The sequence below is a fragment of the Rhinolophus ferrumequinum genome, chromosome 9 (assembly GCF_004115265.2).
Source record: "Rhinolophus ferrumequinum isolate MPI-CBG mRhiFer1 chromosome 9, mRhiFer1_v1.p, whole genome shotgun sequence".
Classification (NCBI taxonomy): Eukaryota; Metazoa; Chordata; class Mammalia; order Chiroptera; family Rhinolophidae; genus Rhinolophus; species Rhinolophus ferrumequinum.
Window position 1 is genome coordinate 48500111 of NC_046292.1, and position 15350 is coordinate 48515460.

Sequence of the window (15350 nt, forward strand, 5' to 3'; positions counted from 1 at the left end):
CCTGGCTTTGGACTACACTTGAACTGAGAGTTTCTACCTCCATTTCCATTCTGGGGAGCTTTGGCTTGCAGAAGGGACTGCATCTAACAGAGAGGCTGCTGTGGGCAACCAACCCATGAACAATAGGCTTCAACAGAAGAATGAGGGTAATGTTTATTGGAATAAAGATTAGCCTTTAAACTCCTCAGGGAAATGAACCAAATTCAGTGTTTTCCTGTTATATATATATATATCGATGCTGTCGTGGATCTTCTGGGGAAGGACAGGGGGAAAAACAAACATAAGCAATCAGCTCTTTCACTCAGCAGTGGAATTTTTGGGGGGGCTGTTTTAGCTAGGCTTTTTGACAATCCCTGATTTAATGTTTTCACTGTGGTGAGGACAGTAGCTTCCCAAATTTTGTGAAAATCTAAGCGACGGAGGGTGTTGTTTAGGGGGAAACAGAGTGCAGTTGTTTAAGTAATCCTGGGCCAATAAGCATTTGGTAGGTGGAGTTACTGTTGTGTGCATATACAGAGCAAGATAATTCTGAATGAAGACTTTAAACATCGCACATGCTGGAAGGGCTGAGGTTCTGCTCTTTGTGCATACAAAACAAATGACTAGGTGACCAGGTTTTGCTTAGTGTCCATTGGTGAATGCAGCTTGTTTGATAAGATTAAAAAATACATGTGAAGGATTTATCAGAAGCCCTTATGAATATTTCATGAGTTGATATATTCAGCTGAATGAATTCAGTGAGTGTCAGTGTGTAGCTTGCAGACAAACCTCATCCACAAGGAGGCTGCTGACATAGGAAGCACTTTGGCGCATTTTCAGAGGCAAAGCCAGGCTGATAAAGCTCCTTGTGACAGCCTGACTTGCCATTCTTCGAGTGTGCTGCGCTTGCTCTCAGCAGTTCATACATTGGAGCTTCAGCTTCCTAAATTAAACGGAAAATAGTTTGCAGACTTATCAGCCTTCTAACCTGCAGCCGTGTCTCTGCTATGCTTGAGGATTTTGTTTTGGATGGTGAAAGCTAGCACTCTGTATAAGACATGACAGCAAAAGATTCTTCCAAGGAACTTACTGCTTCTGAATCTGAGGTTTGCATAAAGACTTTCAAGGAGCAAATGCACTTAGAACTTGAGCTTCCGAGACTACCGGGAAACAGACCTACATCTCCTAAAATTTCTCCACGCAGTTCGCCAAGGAACTCACCGTGCTTTTTTAGAAAGTTGCTGGTGAATAAAAGCATTCGGCAGCGTCGTCGCTTCACTGTGGCTCATACATGGTAAGACGCGACTTGGAAGTGTCTACAGTGCTTTTCATTAGTAAGCAGTGATTTAGAAATGTAGTAAATGGAACATTGGAGTTTTGTTTATAATACAGACCACAAGTGTGAAATGAATGGAGAGTGGGTCAGCAGAGGAATACATAGTGAGTGCACTGTGTATTAAATTATCATTGTGCTACTAGCTGTTTCCAGATAAGCCTCTCACTGTAGAGAGTCTTTAAAATTACTGCTTATAAAAATACCTAGCTAATTTTAGATAAATTGAGAATTGAAGGAGTTTTAAAACTGCAGTTTTTAATCTTTGTTGAGGTGATGGGTGACTGTTTTGTGTGTTTTGTAGTTGTTGCTGATGATATTTTTAATAGTATATTTTTGGTAAACGAAGAGTTTTATTTTTAGTTTTAATTTAATTCTGAAGACAATGTATAAAGTCGAACTTAATTTATTGCATTGCCATGTTTGTAGTGTATAAACCAGTGGCGTTTTGCTTTATTGACTATCTTTATAGTATTAAGGAAAGGGAAAACTAAGTTCTCACTTTTGAAATTACATGGTTAATCAATTTTATTTATGATTCAAACTGCTATTATCTTTAAGAGCCTCTTCTTGTAAAAAAAAAAGTGACTTAAAATTTATAGATAATAATAAATATCCAATTTCCTTGGGAATGCCAAATAAACAAATTCAAGAACACCTCTTTGTTCTTGCACTGAGCCTACCACCTTTAATATATATGTTATATACAATAGGCTAGCTTCCTTAAACTCATATAGGAATGAAACATAAGAAAAATCACAATAGACATTAAACTTTAATTGTAAAAGTTAGGTCATTTGAGATTTTTTTGACGTATATATTTTCTTTCAAGTTAAGATACCCTTCAAAATTTGGTATCTGTACCTATAGTTTTTACTTCATAGAGACTGTAGCAATGAAGGGAGCTAGTGCCTCTCAAAGGTAATTCTAACAATGATTTTGTGTTTGCATACTAGATTGCCAACCAACATTATAAGCCAAGGATATCTGGTTATTGAAAATTAATATTTACATGAATTCTGTTTTCTACTCATCTGAGATGTTTGTCTGCCTAATGTAGGGCACAGTGCATTGACTAATTCAAGTTACCCCTAGAAATATGTAGATTGCCTTTGGTGGACACTACACATTTAGCCAACATATACTTTACCTAGCTAAAAATGATATGGTTATTTTTGTTTTCTGACAATGGATTATTGTTCATGTAATTGTTTTATTGGAGAGTTTTTTTGGTCATCTTTTAATGAATTAAATCTCATTATTTAATTGTCATCTCATACTTACAGAAAATACATGAGTTTTTCAAATCCTACCAAAGACAGCATTTGTGTAAATGTATTTATATATAAGTATGTACTGATTTAAAGAAGTCCTCTCTCTAATGGTTTACCCCACCCCTAATGGGTGTATATTTTCACACATTAGGTTGTGCAAGAGTAAGTGGTGGGGTTTTTGCAATTATTTTTAACCTTTTAAACCGCAATTACTTTTGCACCAACCTAATCCTTTGCTAAGTAGTATAACTGAATAGGCATAATTAGTTCTCATAAATGAAACAAAGATGGAAAACATGCAGTTAATTGTCTCATTTTTTTTCCTGCTTGGGTTAATATTACACCATTATTTTAATCAGGAGGGTGTTTAATTTTAGTATGGTAATTTTCAAGTAATGGTAAATCTTCATAAAACCTTGGCAATATTTTCCTTATTATAGAGTTCCTGAATATAATAATTGGACTTTTTTTTAGAATAGATTTTGATATGTTAGGAACAGAGAGGTATAAATACTGGATTTTTGCTTTTCAAAAAAACTCAAATTTTTCAATGATTAAAGAGGTAGTTTTACTCATGCATTATAAAAATTTTCTTGCAGCAAGTTACAAAAACGAATAATTAAATGATATCTGAGGTAACTTATGCTGTTAAAGTGATCTTATTCTAGCTCAGATAAAACAAAATTTTCCACAAATTGCCAAAAAATAAAACATATGACTTTGGCATAATGTAGCTCATATAAGTTTAAAGCATTCATTAATCATCACACTTATTTTATAACTTTAGTTATGACCATGATTCATTTTCATTTAATTTTCCCTCCCAACTCAGTCACTCCCCTTATGTTTTTTTAGTAAGGCTGTACCATCGTTTCTTTTCCACTCCTGATTATGTCCATATTTATGAGTATATCTATTATTTTATCTGAGTGTATGTTTAATATTTTTCAAATTTATTTTCATGGAACATTTAATGAAAATTTCTTTTGGAAAATATACTCATATCTTATATATTTGAATGACTTTCTCACTGATCTTAAAAATCATGTGCTTCTTTTCTTTTTTTTAGCGTCATATGTAATAGTTACATGAGGAAATAAGAGCATAAATATTTTGCCTCTTTGTCATGATGAAATGTAACTATCCTTTCATGATCAATGATTGGTATTTTCCAAACCATGCATTTAAGTTAGAAATTCCAAGATATGCAGTTAGAAGTCTCTAAAAACATGTTATTACTTTACAGTAGACAGTAGGCTTCTTTGAAGAAGATTGGATTGTTTTGATTCCAGCATTGAAATTAAAGTAATTTTCATGATGAAGCCAAACAATGCAGAGGATACAGTTTATTTCTAAACCCATGGAACAATTTTTTTTTATCTTTAGTTACTTGTAGATTTCATATTTTGGTCAGATGAACGTGTAGTTATGGGTTTGAAAACCTAAGATATGAAGTGTGGGCTAATGGCAGAAGATTTAAGAAACATTTGTAAAATACTGACTCTGGGATTATTTTAAAAATATCTGAAAAATGTAGATATTCAATGTGTTGTCACTAATCAGAATATTTACACAATCCTAAATCTGGAAGAAATTTGGGGGATCATTCCATTGCTTCCTTTACCCTTGGGCAGAACCACAATTACTCCAACTTTGACATATGGAAATCTGCTCAATTTTTAAGACTGGAGAAGATAGTTCTATAACTTCACTTACTATATAATCTCACTACTTCATGGCCCATATATTATAAAATTCTTCCTCATGGTCAATCTATATGTAATATGTAATATTTATAATCTGTATTTTGGTCCTCAATGGATATTGAGAAAACACTTAGAAGAAACTGCTTGAATCTAAAGATCATTATTAACTGGTTCCAGGGTTTTCTTTTTTTATTCAGTCAATTTACAGAATTGAGCACTACCGTGAGCAAGAAAAGAAAAATATTCTTATTTAACTCACACGGATTCCTAAACTTACATAATTTAAGTTCTTTACCAGAATGTTCACATGTATCATCTAAGTTTCACTCTATAATATATACTCTATAATATACTATGAATTCATGTTCCTTTCAATATTACATGTTGCAGATATAAAAAGTAAAATATTCTGAATTGCTTCAACTTCTTCCAAGTATTTCTACTCCATTAATCATTGTTTTGACTCTGAACCACCATTCCAAATGTCCAAATGCTTTGAATTCTTAAACTTGGAAGTGGACATCACACTCATTGTTAGATGATATGAGCAAATGTAGATAACAACATGTCATACATTACAAAGTGTCAATGGAATGTTCAGCATTGCTAAATAGAGAATAGGGAAACTAACGCCAGAGTTCTTAGGTTATCATATTATTTATCCCTAACCCCAAATCAGGGTGACAACTTTGGAGACATAATGTTATCCTACCTGGATTATGCAGCCTCTTTTTCCTTGAGTGGCACTTGCCACAGTGTCCAACTTTTTCAACCTTGTTTCCTTTGCGTATGTTTCAAGCTCTTTTATCAGTTCTCTTCCATCTTCAGCAGCATGATACCCTCTGAAGAAAGCTACTGGTGATCTTGAATGCATCCTGGGCCCACTACACACTTCTTCCCTATACTCTCCTCTTGAAGAACAAATGTATTGGTGAGCACCACCCTCTGTCGGTCCATGCTTGCACATGGGAATATGCTTGCAAAGGAAACAAGAGTCTTTCAATTAGAATTAGTATTTGCAAAAAGACTTGTGTTTTTTTTTCTTTTCTCCATGTAGTTCTAGTTCTACCTATATCTTGGAAATCTTTCTTCATTTTAATAAGGGTCCATGAAACGTGTACTTTGTACCTAATATATGAATGAAAAAGTATTAGAAGACATAATTCATAATCTAAAGGAACTTACACCTAACAAGACAAAGCTGGAGAAGAGTAAAAAGAAAACAATGAATATAATATATGCTTGACCTTTCTCTGAACTTTAGGTACGTTTACTGTCCTATGGAATTTAGCCCTTGTTTGTTAGCTAAACCTACTATATCTGTGCTTGTCTTCTTCAGCTTCCTTGAATCATTTCCTAGCAATATTGGAAAGTTTTTGAGAAATATTTGTGCCTTTACATATTTACTGATTGAACGTTTGATTGAACAAAATATTTATTGAGCACCTACTATACTGTAGACCCCACTCTGGGTTTAGGAGCTATGAAACAAGAAAGAGAGAGCCCTTACCTTGAAAGAACTCATGCACTAACTGGAAAACAAATATTACACATTAATCAACAATGTGTAAATTATGCTACTGAAGAATGATGACCAACTTGGCATGAGAGCACAGAAGAAATAAATACTGCTAGAAAGTGAGTCAATGTATTAGGGAAGGTGTAGAGGAGATGATATTGGCGTGGGGTCTTGAAGAATAAATAGGAGTTTTTCAGAAGAGCCAGCAAGATGGGTACTTTTTTGACCAAAGAAACAATAATAAGGAAATTCTATTACCAAATAATAGTAATAATGGCTCACATTTATTCACCATTTACAATGTGGTTAACATTGTTCTAAACATATTTACTTCTTTAGTCCCATAGAAAGCCCCTGAATTATATAGTATTATTAGTTCCGTTTTATAGGAACAGGAATGAAGCACAGGGAGAATAAGCTCAATTTGCCCAAGGTTACGCAGCAAGTAAGGGACTGTGCTGCGATTTGACTCAGAGCATGGGAGAAAGTCAGCAAGGTTCCCTGGAGTTACAGCCTAAGGTGCAAGGTGGTAAGACTGTCTGTAGTTGGAGTAATCTCTAGGGATTCCAATATCGTGAACAAGACTTGTGGGTTTATTTCGTGACCAGTGGCAAGCCACTGCAAAGTCGTGAGAAAGGAATTGCCATAAATAGCTTGTACTTCGGAAAGATACTTTGCAGGCATTGTGGAGAATGGACTAGTGGACAAGGAGATGAGAAGCAAAGGCAAAAGGGAAAATGTACATTTGAGAGATAATGACTTCTAATTATTGTGTATAGTCCATAACATTGAAATTGTGCTTATGCTATTCTTTATGACTTAACGAATTACTGTTTATGGAAACTGGGAGGAAAGTACATCAATTTGGTATCTCTTTCATTTATCACCTACAACATCAGGCTATGCATGGTGCTAGCTGAGGCACTGCCCCAAATACATCAAACAGAGCGAAGGTGCTTAGGATGGGTGCCTCTAGGGGAAACCCTAGTCCTAATTTATAGAGGTGCTTTGTGTTGTTTATGTATAAACCTGATGTATGTGTGTGTCTGTGTGTGTGTGTGTGTGTGTGTGTTTAAATAGAAATTATCTTAGTCCACAGTGTGAACTGAATGCCAGTGGAAATCTATGCCTCCTAGCCTGAGTCTATTGCTTTAATCAGAGCAAGCATTTTCTCAGTAATGCAAGCCTATAAATGGTGTTTTCCTGGCCTTTTAATGTCTGCAAGTCTTCATTATATTGGATTTTTTAAATGCTTACTGTAAAAAGCGCTTTGTAAAGTAACGACGACAACCCCCAGGACACACACTGGAAGGTGGCCCAGCAAACGTTCCTACTGTCCAACTGCTGAAGTCTAGCCCCCTCTGCGAAATCCCTTTTGCTTTCTCCTCCCATTGCTTCCTCTTTCGCTCCTTCCTTTTTCTCCTTAGATGTTTATAGGGCTTCCTTCTCTAACATCGCTGTCAGGACACCAGCAACATTAGGCTTGAGGCATTTAAGCAATTCTCAGGAAAGAATCGAAAATGCTTACCATGGTTGACAAGGCCTTACATTATCTGGCCTCGGGCTACCTGTGACCTCACCTCCTATTCTATAGCCATGTTAGCCTTCTTCCTGTTCTTCAACAAACCTAGCATGTTTCCACTTCCGGGCTTTTGCACTCAGTGTCTTCTGCCTAGAGTATGAGTATTCTACGTGTTGACATGGCTCATTCTCTTCCTTCCACTTAGGCTTCTACTCAAATACCACCTGCCACCATAGGAAGGACTTCTCCGACTCCTCTATCTTAGGAAAAAAAAGCATCCTTTCACTTTCTAGTCCCTTCCTCTGCTTTAATTTTCTTCTTGGCACTTATAATTACCTGAAAATACATCACCTGTTTGTTATATTGTTTTTACGTTCTATTGTGTGCCAACTCTACTAAATTGCCTGAGGGCAGGGATTTTGTCTTGTTTATTAGATCCCAGGCACCTACAAGAAAGGCTGGCACTTAATAAACATTGCTTGAAAAAATAAAAGAAGGAATGAATATGGCTCCTCTTTCCTGCTCTTAGAACACTTTTCCTTCAACCAGAGATGAGGGAGAAAAGGAAGCTTAGTTGATGGTTGTTCCACAAGCATCCTTACTTCATCTATCTCATCATAGTTGTGTTCCCTTTCTGCCAGTAGGGCTACTCTAACTCTCTTCCTGTTTTGTGTTTTATGATATTGCAGATACAGGTTTAATTACAATATTTCACTTGAGGCTAAGTGTTTTGCATGGTAGTCAGTTTAATTAAGTCACTGTGTACAAATCACACTACCTATCTGGTAGTGCTATCAAGTAAATGTGTATTTGTAGCGTGGTACAATTATTTATTTAAGTTATTCCTCACGCATCGAACAGCACAGTTGGTGCTTCAGCTCAGGAAGCTCTCCATAACTCTTAACTATCTAAGTGGAAGTGTACAGAGGGATCTATTTATTTGTCCTTCAAAATGTTTGCATATTATATTTTAGATTAATTATTTATATTTTTTCACTGATGCAACATTTGAAATATTAGCACAGCAATTTAAGTTTTTTTATAGGCTTTCCCTGGCTGACTTTGAAGTGAGAATCTGTGACTTGCAGAGTGAGGAAATTGTGAATTAATAACCCCTATACTCTAGAAAAGACATCTCCAGGAGTGCAAATTTTCACTTGGCTCTGCCTCATTTTTTTCTGAACTGAGAGGTTGGGACCTCTGTCAGTCCTAGTCATGGTGTGACACAGATATGTTTGAATCCCACTAAGTACTTTGAGTTGAAAACAACAAAAAATGATTTGTTGCCCTTCTCAGATTGCTTCTGGCTAGAACTTAGGCATTTTCTCTTTGAGGGAGAATGACTGCTTATCTAACCCTTTCATGGAAAAGAACACATGTCACATGGTGTGCTCCCCTGACAGACCTGGCTCGTCCTCGTCTTCCTCGCTGCACTCCTCACAACTCAGGCTGATTGCAAATTACACAAATTGGAAAGAAAGGGGGGTATTGGTAGTGTGGTTTCAAGGAAAACTGCTTTCAAATGGTATTTTCTGGAACATCAGTGTTCTGGGAACCATTTTGGGGATTCCTTAAAAAAATAGGGTGGTGATGATCTCTTTCCTGGTCCCAGATCAAACAGAGCAACATGGATGACTCTAGGTTCAGAGACTTTTCAAGGGTCTCACACAGATTCCATAATCTCCAACACTTGGAAACCATCAGGTTAAAGGATAAATGAGTGGAAGGAGAAAAAATTCCTGGGTAGCTGTGCTTGATAAAGTCATAGTAATTTCCAGACAATTTATAACGTTAAAATTATATACATCTAAGATGTCCAGGAATGGCAGCAGGATAAATCAGGAGAATGAAGTATCTGTGGGTCAAGGAGAAATCACTGGTAGGGAAGATTTCAAATTTCACAGAGTTACAAGAATAGTACAACACTCTCTACCTAGATTTACTAATTATTAATATTATTAATACAGAGATACATTTACTCTGTATCTCTCTGCATATATAAAACCTTATATATGTTTTCTTTAGTTTGAAGAGAGCACATTTAGATGGAGAGCAGTAGTTTGAGGACCAAAAGGAGATTCATATATTTTTTAAATACTTTCCATTCCATCAGCATGTTCTCATCCCATAATTTCAGAGTTTAATTCCTAATAGTGTGCTAGCATACCGACAAATTATGAATATGTTTGTGGCCCCACTTTTAAAAGTAAACTATTGGAACAGTTATAGTGGAAGGTTAGAGGCATCTATAATAGTTTATGATTTTTCTTCATGATAAATTGTTGGTTGGAGGTGCTTGAAGTAGTTTCTAAGAGGATAGATGTCTGTAGCATTCAAATTTTTCTTCCCCTAAAAGAGATGGTATTTCTTTTTCTAAACCTGTGAGATTTGTGTCATTAGTATGGAACATTACATAATGCCTTAATATACTACACATCGGGTTCTAGCATTACATTATTTTGAAATTATCTTGAATTTTTTCTCTGTTCATCTTTGTTTAATGTTACATGATCTGGAGTCAAGAAAGCTGGGTTGGTTTTCAGTATTTCCTCTTGACTTGCTAATGAAATTTTTAGATCAATCGGTCAACTGTCTTGGACCTCCATTTCTTCATTGGCAAAATGGAGAAAATAGCCTTATGTTTAAGTATTTTCAAATATTAATTTAATTTAAAAACATTTCTGTTTGTTTAACCCACTATCTACCTGTCTCCTAAGATAATGTATTCAAGTACATAGCACAACACTTCATACATTATAAGTCACATAATAGATGCTACTGTTTAATTTTCTTATTAAATCTCTAAACATGCACAAACATTCACATTGGCAGTCTTGGTTGGTAAGGCAGATATTATTTTTTATTATTTGAAAAGCATCACTGGGTATGGAATATGCTGATTTGAAAGAGTCAAAGTGCATGTGAATTTGTAAAGAAATGATTTTATAATATCCACCGTGTGACTATTTGATATACTGAAGAAACAAAATATCATTCATTTATTATCATGTGATAATCACATTTTAACGAACCAAGCTAAATTGTATTGCAACACAGATCAGAAGATCTAGTGTGAATAGCTTACATTTCCAATAAGAAACTTTATAGCCTTGTTTGGCTGCAGTCACCAATATGTTTTAAAACGCCATGTGTTATCGTCCACTGTGTGAAAGAGATAAGAAGAGAACCACTTTGAAGTAATTCCATCCACTTGCACCAGTAAGCTTGAAAGTAAAAAAAAAAAAAAAAAAAAGCCATAGGAAGATGCCTTGTCTATTTCAGGATCTCACATTTGAAAACCCAATATAGGAGTTAATGAACAAATGCCTTGGGAAAATTCTAGTGTCATCAAGAACTCATTTACCTCAAAGCATCTCCTTCTATCCTTTCTATTCTTCCACAAATTAATTAACATCATACTATTTGTTACAGCGTAGAGATTCTGAGAATCCTTTTGTGGTTTAACTGGGCCACAGTTACCTCAGCCGTTTTACAGGAAAACTCTCTCACCGAGGCGACTATTTAGGCCTCCTGAAGAGAGAGGTCCAGGAAGACAAGACAAAGATACTGAGAGATCTAATTCTCTCTTGCTGATGTCGGAACTGCCCAATCTTCCTCCTGAGATCTTACCATTAAAATCCATATGCAAATTTAAACTTCCTGGAGATAATGATGGCCGTGGCCCTTCCCTGTCGCCTGCTTTCTCAGGTCTGAACTCACCCAGAAAACAGGTGTGCCTCTAGCATGCTTATGTTTACCAAACAACACAGGCACTTGAGGATGCTGCGTGGGCTGGTGCACAGAGCACAACATTTGAATCCAACTTTATATTTTATCAGATATGTACTAGGTTTTGGATAAACCATTTAACCTACCTTCGTTTCTTTTTCTGCACCTGCAGAATTAGAAAACTCCTACTTCTATCTCTTTAGGCCATTATAAAGATTAAATGAAGTAATGTGTGTGCAATGCTTAGCACAATCCCTGGACAATGACAGGTAATTAGCGGACATCAGTTCACTAATGTATCCAGAGCTTATGATTTCATATAAAAATGTATAATATGTATCATAATATAAATGACTTAAATAGTTTATATGACATGGTTTAATTAAATAGGCTTTTATTGAGCAAGTGTTGTGCATATTAAATACATTCTTTTTAGACCCCTTAGATGTTACTTAGTTGCATTGGATGGTACTTTATCTTAAAGCCTATATTAAGTGTTATAACAGAGAAATAAAATTTAAAGAGAAAACTAAATCACTGTGTGTTAGGGGGTTTAATCACTCTCATACTTCACAGAGACCACTGCAAATTACTTTGACCAAAAAATGATTTTTATTCTTTAAAATTTCAGTTATCTTTTGAATTTGATAATTGTCTCCATTAGTGAAACTAGATGCCAATGAAACATCACTTCTCTAAATTAATTTAAATAAATTTCTAAAAAAAATTAACCAAGAGTGTTCTTTTCAGAGCACCAGAACATCGCTAAAGTTGTTATCCCTTGTCATTAGAGTCTAACATCCTAGTGATTTACTTATACGAGAAAGCTTATTCTTCAGAGGCAATGGGAAAAAAAGCTCCGGATCTAGAGCCAAGAAATGAGACATACATCCTGGCGTCACCACTTACAAATTGCTTTTTTAACTGTTTGTTTTGAGTGGGGCAGAGGTGGTTATTTACCCTTCTGAGAACCTCAACTTCCTCATCAGTAAAGTAGAGATAAAGCAAATCTTTCCCTATTCATATATGATATTTATAAAATTAATTAGAATTGTTGAAAAACACTAAGACTTGGAACCTATTTACCGGAAGAAGAAGAAAGTTTATAAAACAGAAAGTAACGATAAACTAACACCAATGAGCACAAAGCAAAGTGATTGACTTGAATGGTGCAGGTGTATTTGGGCTGTATGTAAAGAGCATTCTGTTAATAAATCTTATTAAATACCACTAAGATTTTATTTTATGAAAAAGGAAGAGTTAGAGCTGAATGGGACCACTTAAGTGAGAAACTGTATGGAGACAGGGGCTAGACTAAATGGTGCCTTTGGGTCTTACCCACCCCCACCCCCATGGGTCTTGACATCACTTGCATGATTCCTGCAGAAAGATGATAGAAGGCTCATATAACCAATATTCAGTGCAGGGAAAGTTGTATTTAACCTTTATCCAGATTTTATAACATTTAGATCAAATTGCTTTTTATTTCTTGGTCATTTCCAAGAATATTTAGGGATGAAAACAGAAATAAAAGTTATTGCTTCTCTTTTGATAAAGTCTTCCATCTCACATTATCATTGATCAGGCTGATTCTGCCTCCTAGCGATTGAAAGCCAGGGAAAGGTTATATCTTTAAGACAGAGGTTCTGTTCAAGCGAATTGGTACATCGTTGAAAAATTGCTATTCAAATAAACTCAAAGCTTTGGGACAGTGCAAAATAGGATAAAATCCTTTGGGCTTCACAAAAATCGTGCTAGCTTTGTGCTTCTAAATTAATAAAAGTAAAATTTTTAGAAACCTATCTGGAAATTATAGATTAAATTAAGCAACTGCTTCACCTGAATAAAGCTTTGCAGAGTCTAATATTCTGAGAGAGCTATCTCTATAAACACAGCGCTTCCTTGGGATTCAGGGATTTGAGTTTTAATGCTAGCTGAATCCCAAATGCCCAGTGAGCACATCTGCATACATTTTCTGCTGGTAGCTTTGTCAAATATGATTAATAACTACCTGCTCTACCATCCTTATCTTATACATGATGGTATGAATATTGAATATCAGTGGTTATAGAGTGCTTTGGTTTTCTGCAAAGTAACTTGTCAGAAACATTCAGAAGAAAAAAAAACTTCCTAGAAGTTTTATGCATATCAGATTTTCAAAAATATGACTCAGCTTTAAAAAGTGTTAATGAATTTCATGTTTTATGTGAACTCTAAAAAAGTTTTTGGCAAGTACTTCGTTACTCTGAAAATTTAGATGTTTACATTGAGTTTCTTAAACCATTGCTAGATTTATATATGTTCGTCCTTTTTCCATGGCTAAAAACCATAAAGACATTGATTGCTTAGTGAATTAATTCTGATGTGTGGCTCACATTTCCATTTTGTATTGATTCCAATCAACAAATGTTAATTGTTGGGTAATGCAAACATGATGCACCTTGCATCAAAGAGCTTTGTTTTAGCCAAGGAGAATATATAATCATTTGGCATGTGAAATTACTTTATTTGACAGTTACAAATATTACATGTATACGGGTATAAAACTCAATTGTTCTCCTCCTCTCCCAAGTGGTGCCAATCTGATTATGAAACTAAAGGTTTACAGAGCAGTGGTGCTGTCCCCCCTTTCCAAATGTCTGTGAACGTTGAATCTGCCCCTGTTATGGTGACTGACTTTCTTTAGCAGTTAATCACTAGGGAGCTATGCTTGGGAATCTGATACAGAGCAAGAGGTCAGGTATGAGTAATCTGCTGGTGTGAGCAAGTAGGAAATATGCTCCAAGAGAGACAGAGGAACAAGACAGAGGAACAAGATAGCAGTACTGTCATTTTTTTTTCCACATGAAAAATGGGGTAATAATAGAAAAATTATACCGCATGTGTCTGCTATCATTTAATCCATTTACAGATGAGGAAACTGAGACTCAGAAAAGTCAACTGACTGATGCAAGGTAACCAAGCTACAAAGTGACAAACCACGAATTAGCTCATGGGCTCTCATTTAGAGTCGTCTGTATTGGTGAGTTCCATGCATTCCATGGTCCTTCTTCACACAGCCCATTCCACCTTGCTAAACCTCCAACTCCCAACATCTAAGGGGAAACATCCAGGGTTATCATACTCTCGTGTCTCCTTTTGTAACGCCTTCTCACAATGAGGACCGGAGAAATTCATTTGCATTTAAGCATAATTTACTCATGGGGTCTCAGGTGTTATTCCATTTTAGGAAAATATTAAACCAGAGGATTTAATCCCCTACTTGGAGAATTGGACACATTAGAGAGCAGAGGCAAAGAGAAGTATATTAGAGGATGAAATGGGATTTTCCAAACCCCACAAGGCTTGGGATGCAGATGATAGGATGAATGTCCCAGGCATGTAGTTCTCTTTGCAAACCTTTCATTCACTCACCATGTCTACTACCTACCTGGTCTGTGCCCATGTTGCTGCCTTCAGTCTTGTTTCCCTGGATTAACTACATGTACCCAGTTAAGGTCAGCCCCTCCACCGTTCACTGCATTTTAATCCCTCTCACCCTCCAGGGCTTTGCTCCTGTACTTGTTCCTGCTGTCCCTGCATCATTAGTTCTCCATCCTATTAATTTCTATCAGTCTACAAACATGCTGTAGCTCTATTCTTTCAAAGGCCCTCTTTGACCTCATGTATCCCTCCATCTATTACCCTATTTCTGTTCCCCTTTGTAGCAAAACTCTCCAAAACCGTTGTCTAGACTTCTCTCTACATTTTTCTCTTCTCCAGTCCTTTTTTGAAAACTTTGAATCAAGTTTCCCCCTCACAACTCCACCAGAAGTGTTTTTATTGAGGTTACAACATCCATGTGAGAAATCTAATGATAAATTCTCAATCCTTACCTTACTCAGCTCATCAGCAATGTATCATGGAGTTGATCATTCTCTCTTTCTTGAAACACTACCTTCACTTGGCTTCCTGGACACCATAATCTTTCTCTTTCCTCAGAGGCTGTTCTTTCTCAATCGCCTCAGCTGCTTCCTCTTTATGTCCCCAAACTTTAAACCTTTAAATATTGGAATGCGCCTATAGAAATGTGGATGCTTCTCTCTCTCTCTCTCTCTCTCTCTCTCTCTCTCTCTCTCTCTCTCTCTCTCTCTCTCTCTGTCTCTCTCTCGCTCTCTTTCGTCTACACTCACTCCCTAGGCCAAATAGCTTACGTAGAGTCATATCTTTAAATAATATCTGTATGCTGATGTTTCCTAAATTAATACCTTTAGCCAGACTTCTCTGAACTCCAGGCCTATATATTTAT

At 36.0% G+C, this 15350-nt stretch overlaps 1 protein-coding gene across 5 annotated transcripts in view; it reads left to right on the plus strand.

The window, feature by feature from the left end:
• PDE4B (phosphodiesterase 4B) overlaps positions 1-15350 on the plus strand; it is a 483376-nt gene that overhangs the window by 163897 nt on the left and 304129 nt on the right. The window contains exon 1 of one of the 5 annotated variants that reach the window (XM_033114620.1): positions 747-1273. The exons of the other annotated variants lie outside the window; for them this stretch is intronic. Coding sequence (XP_032970511.1) covers positions 1038-1273 — 236 coding nt within the window. The 5' untranslated portion in view covers positions 747-1037. Of the gene's footprint in view, positions 1-746; positions 1274-15350 lie in introns of those variants that run through there. 5 annotated transcript variants of the gene reach the window in all.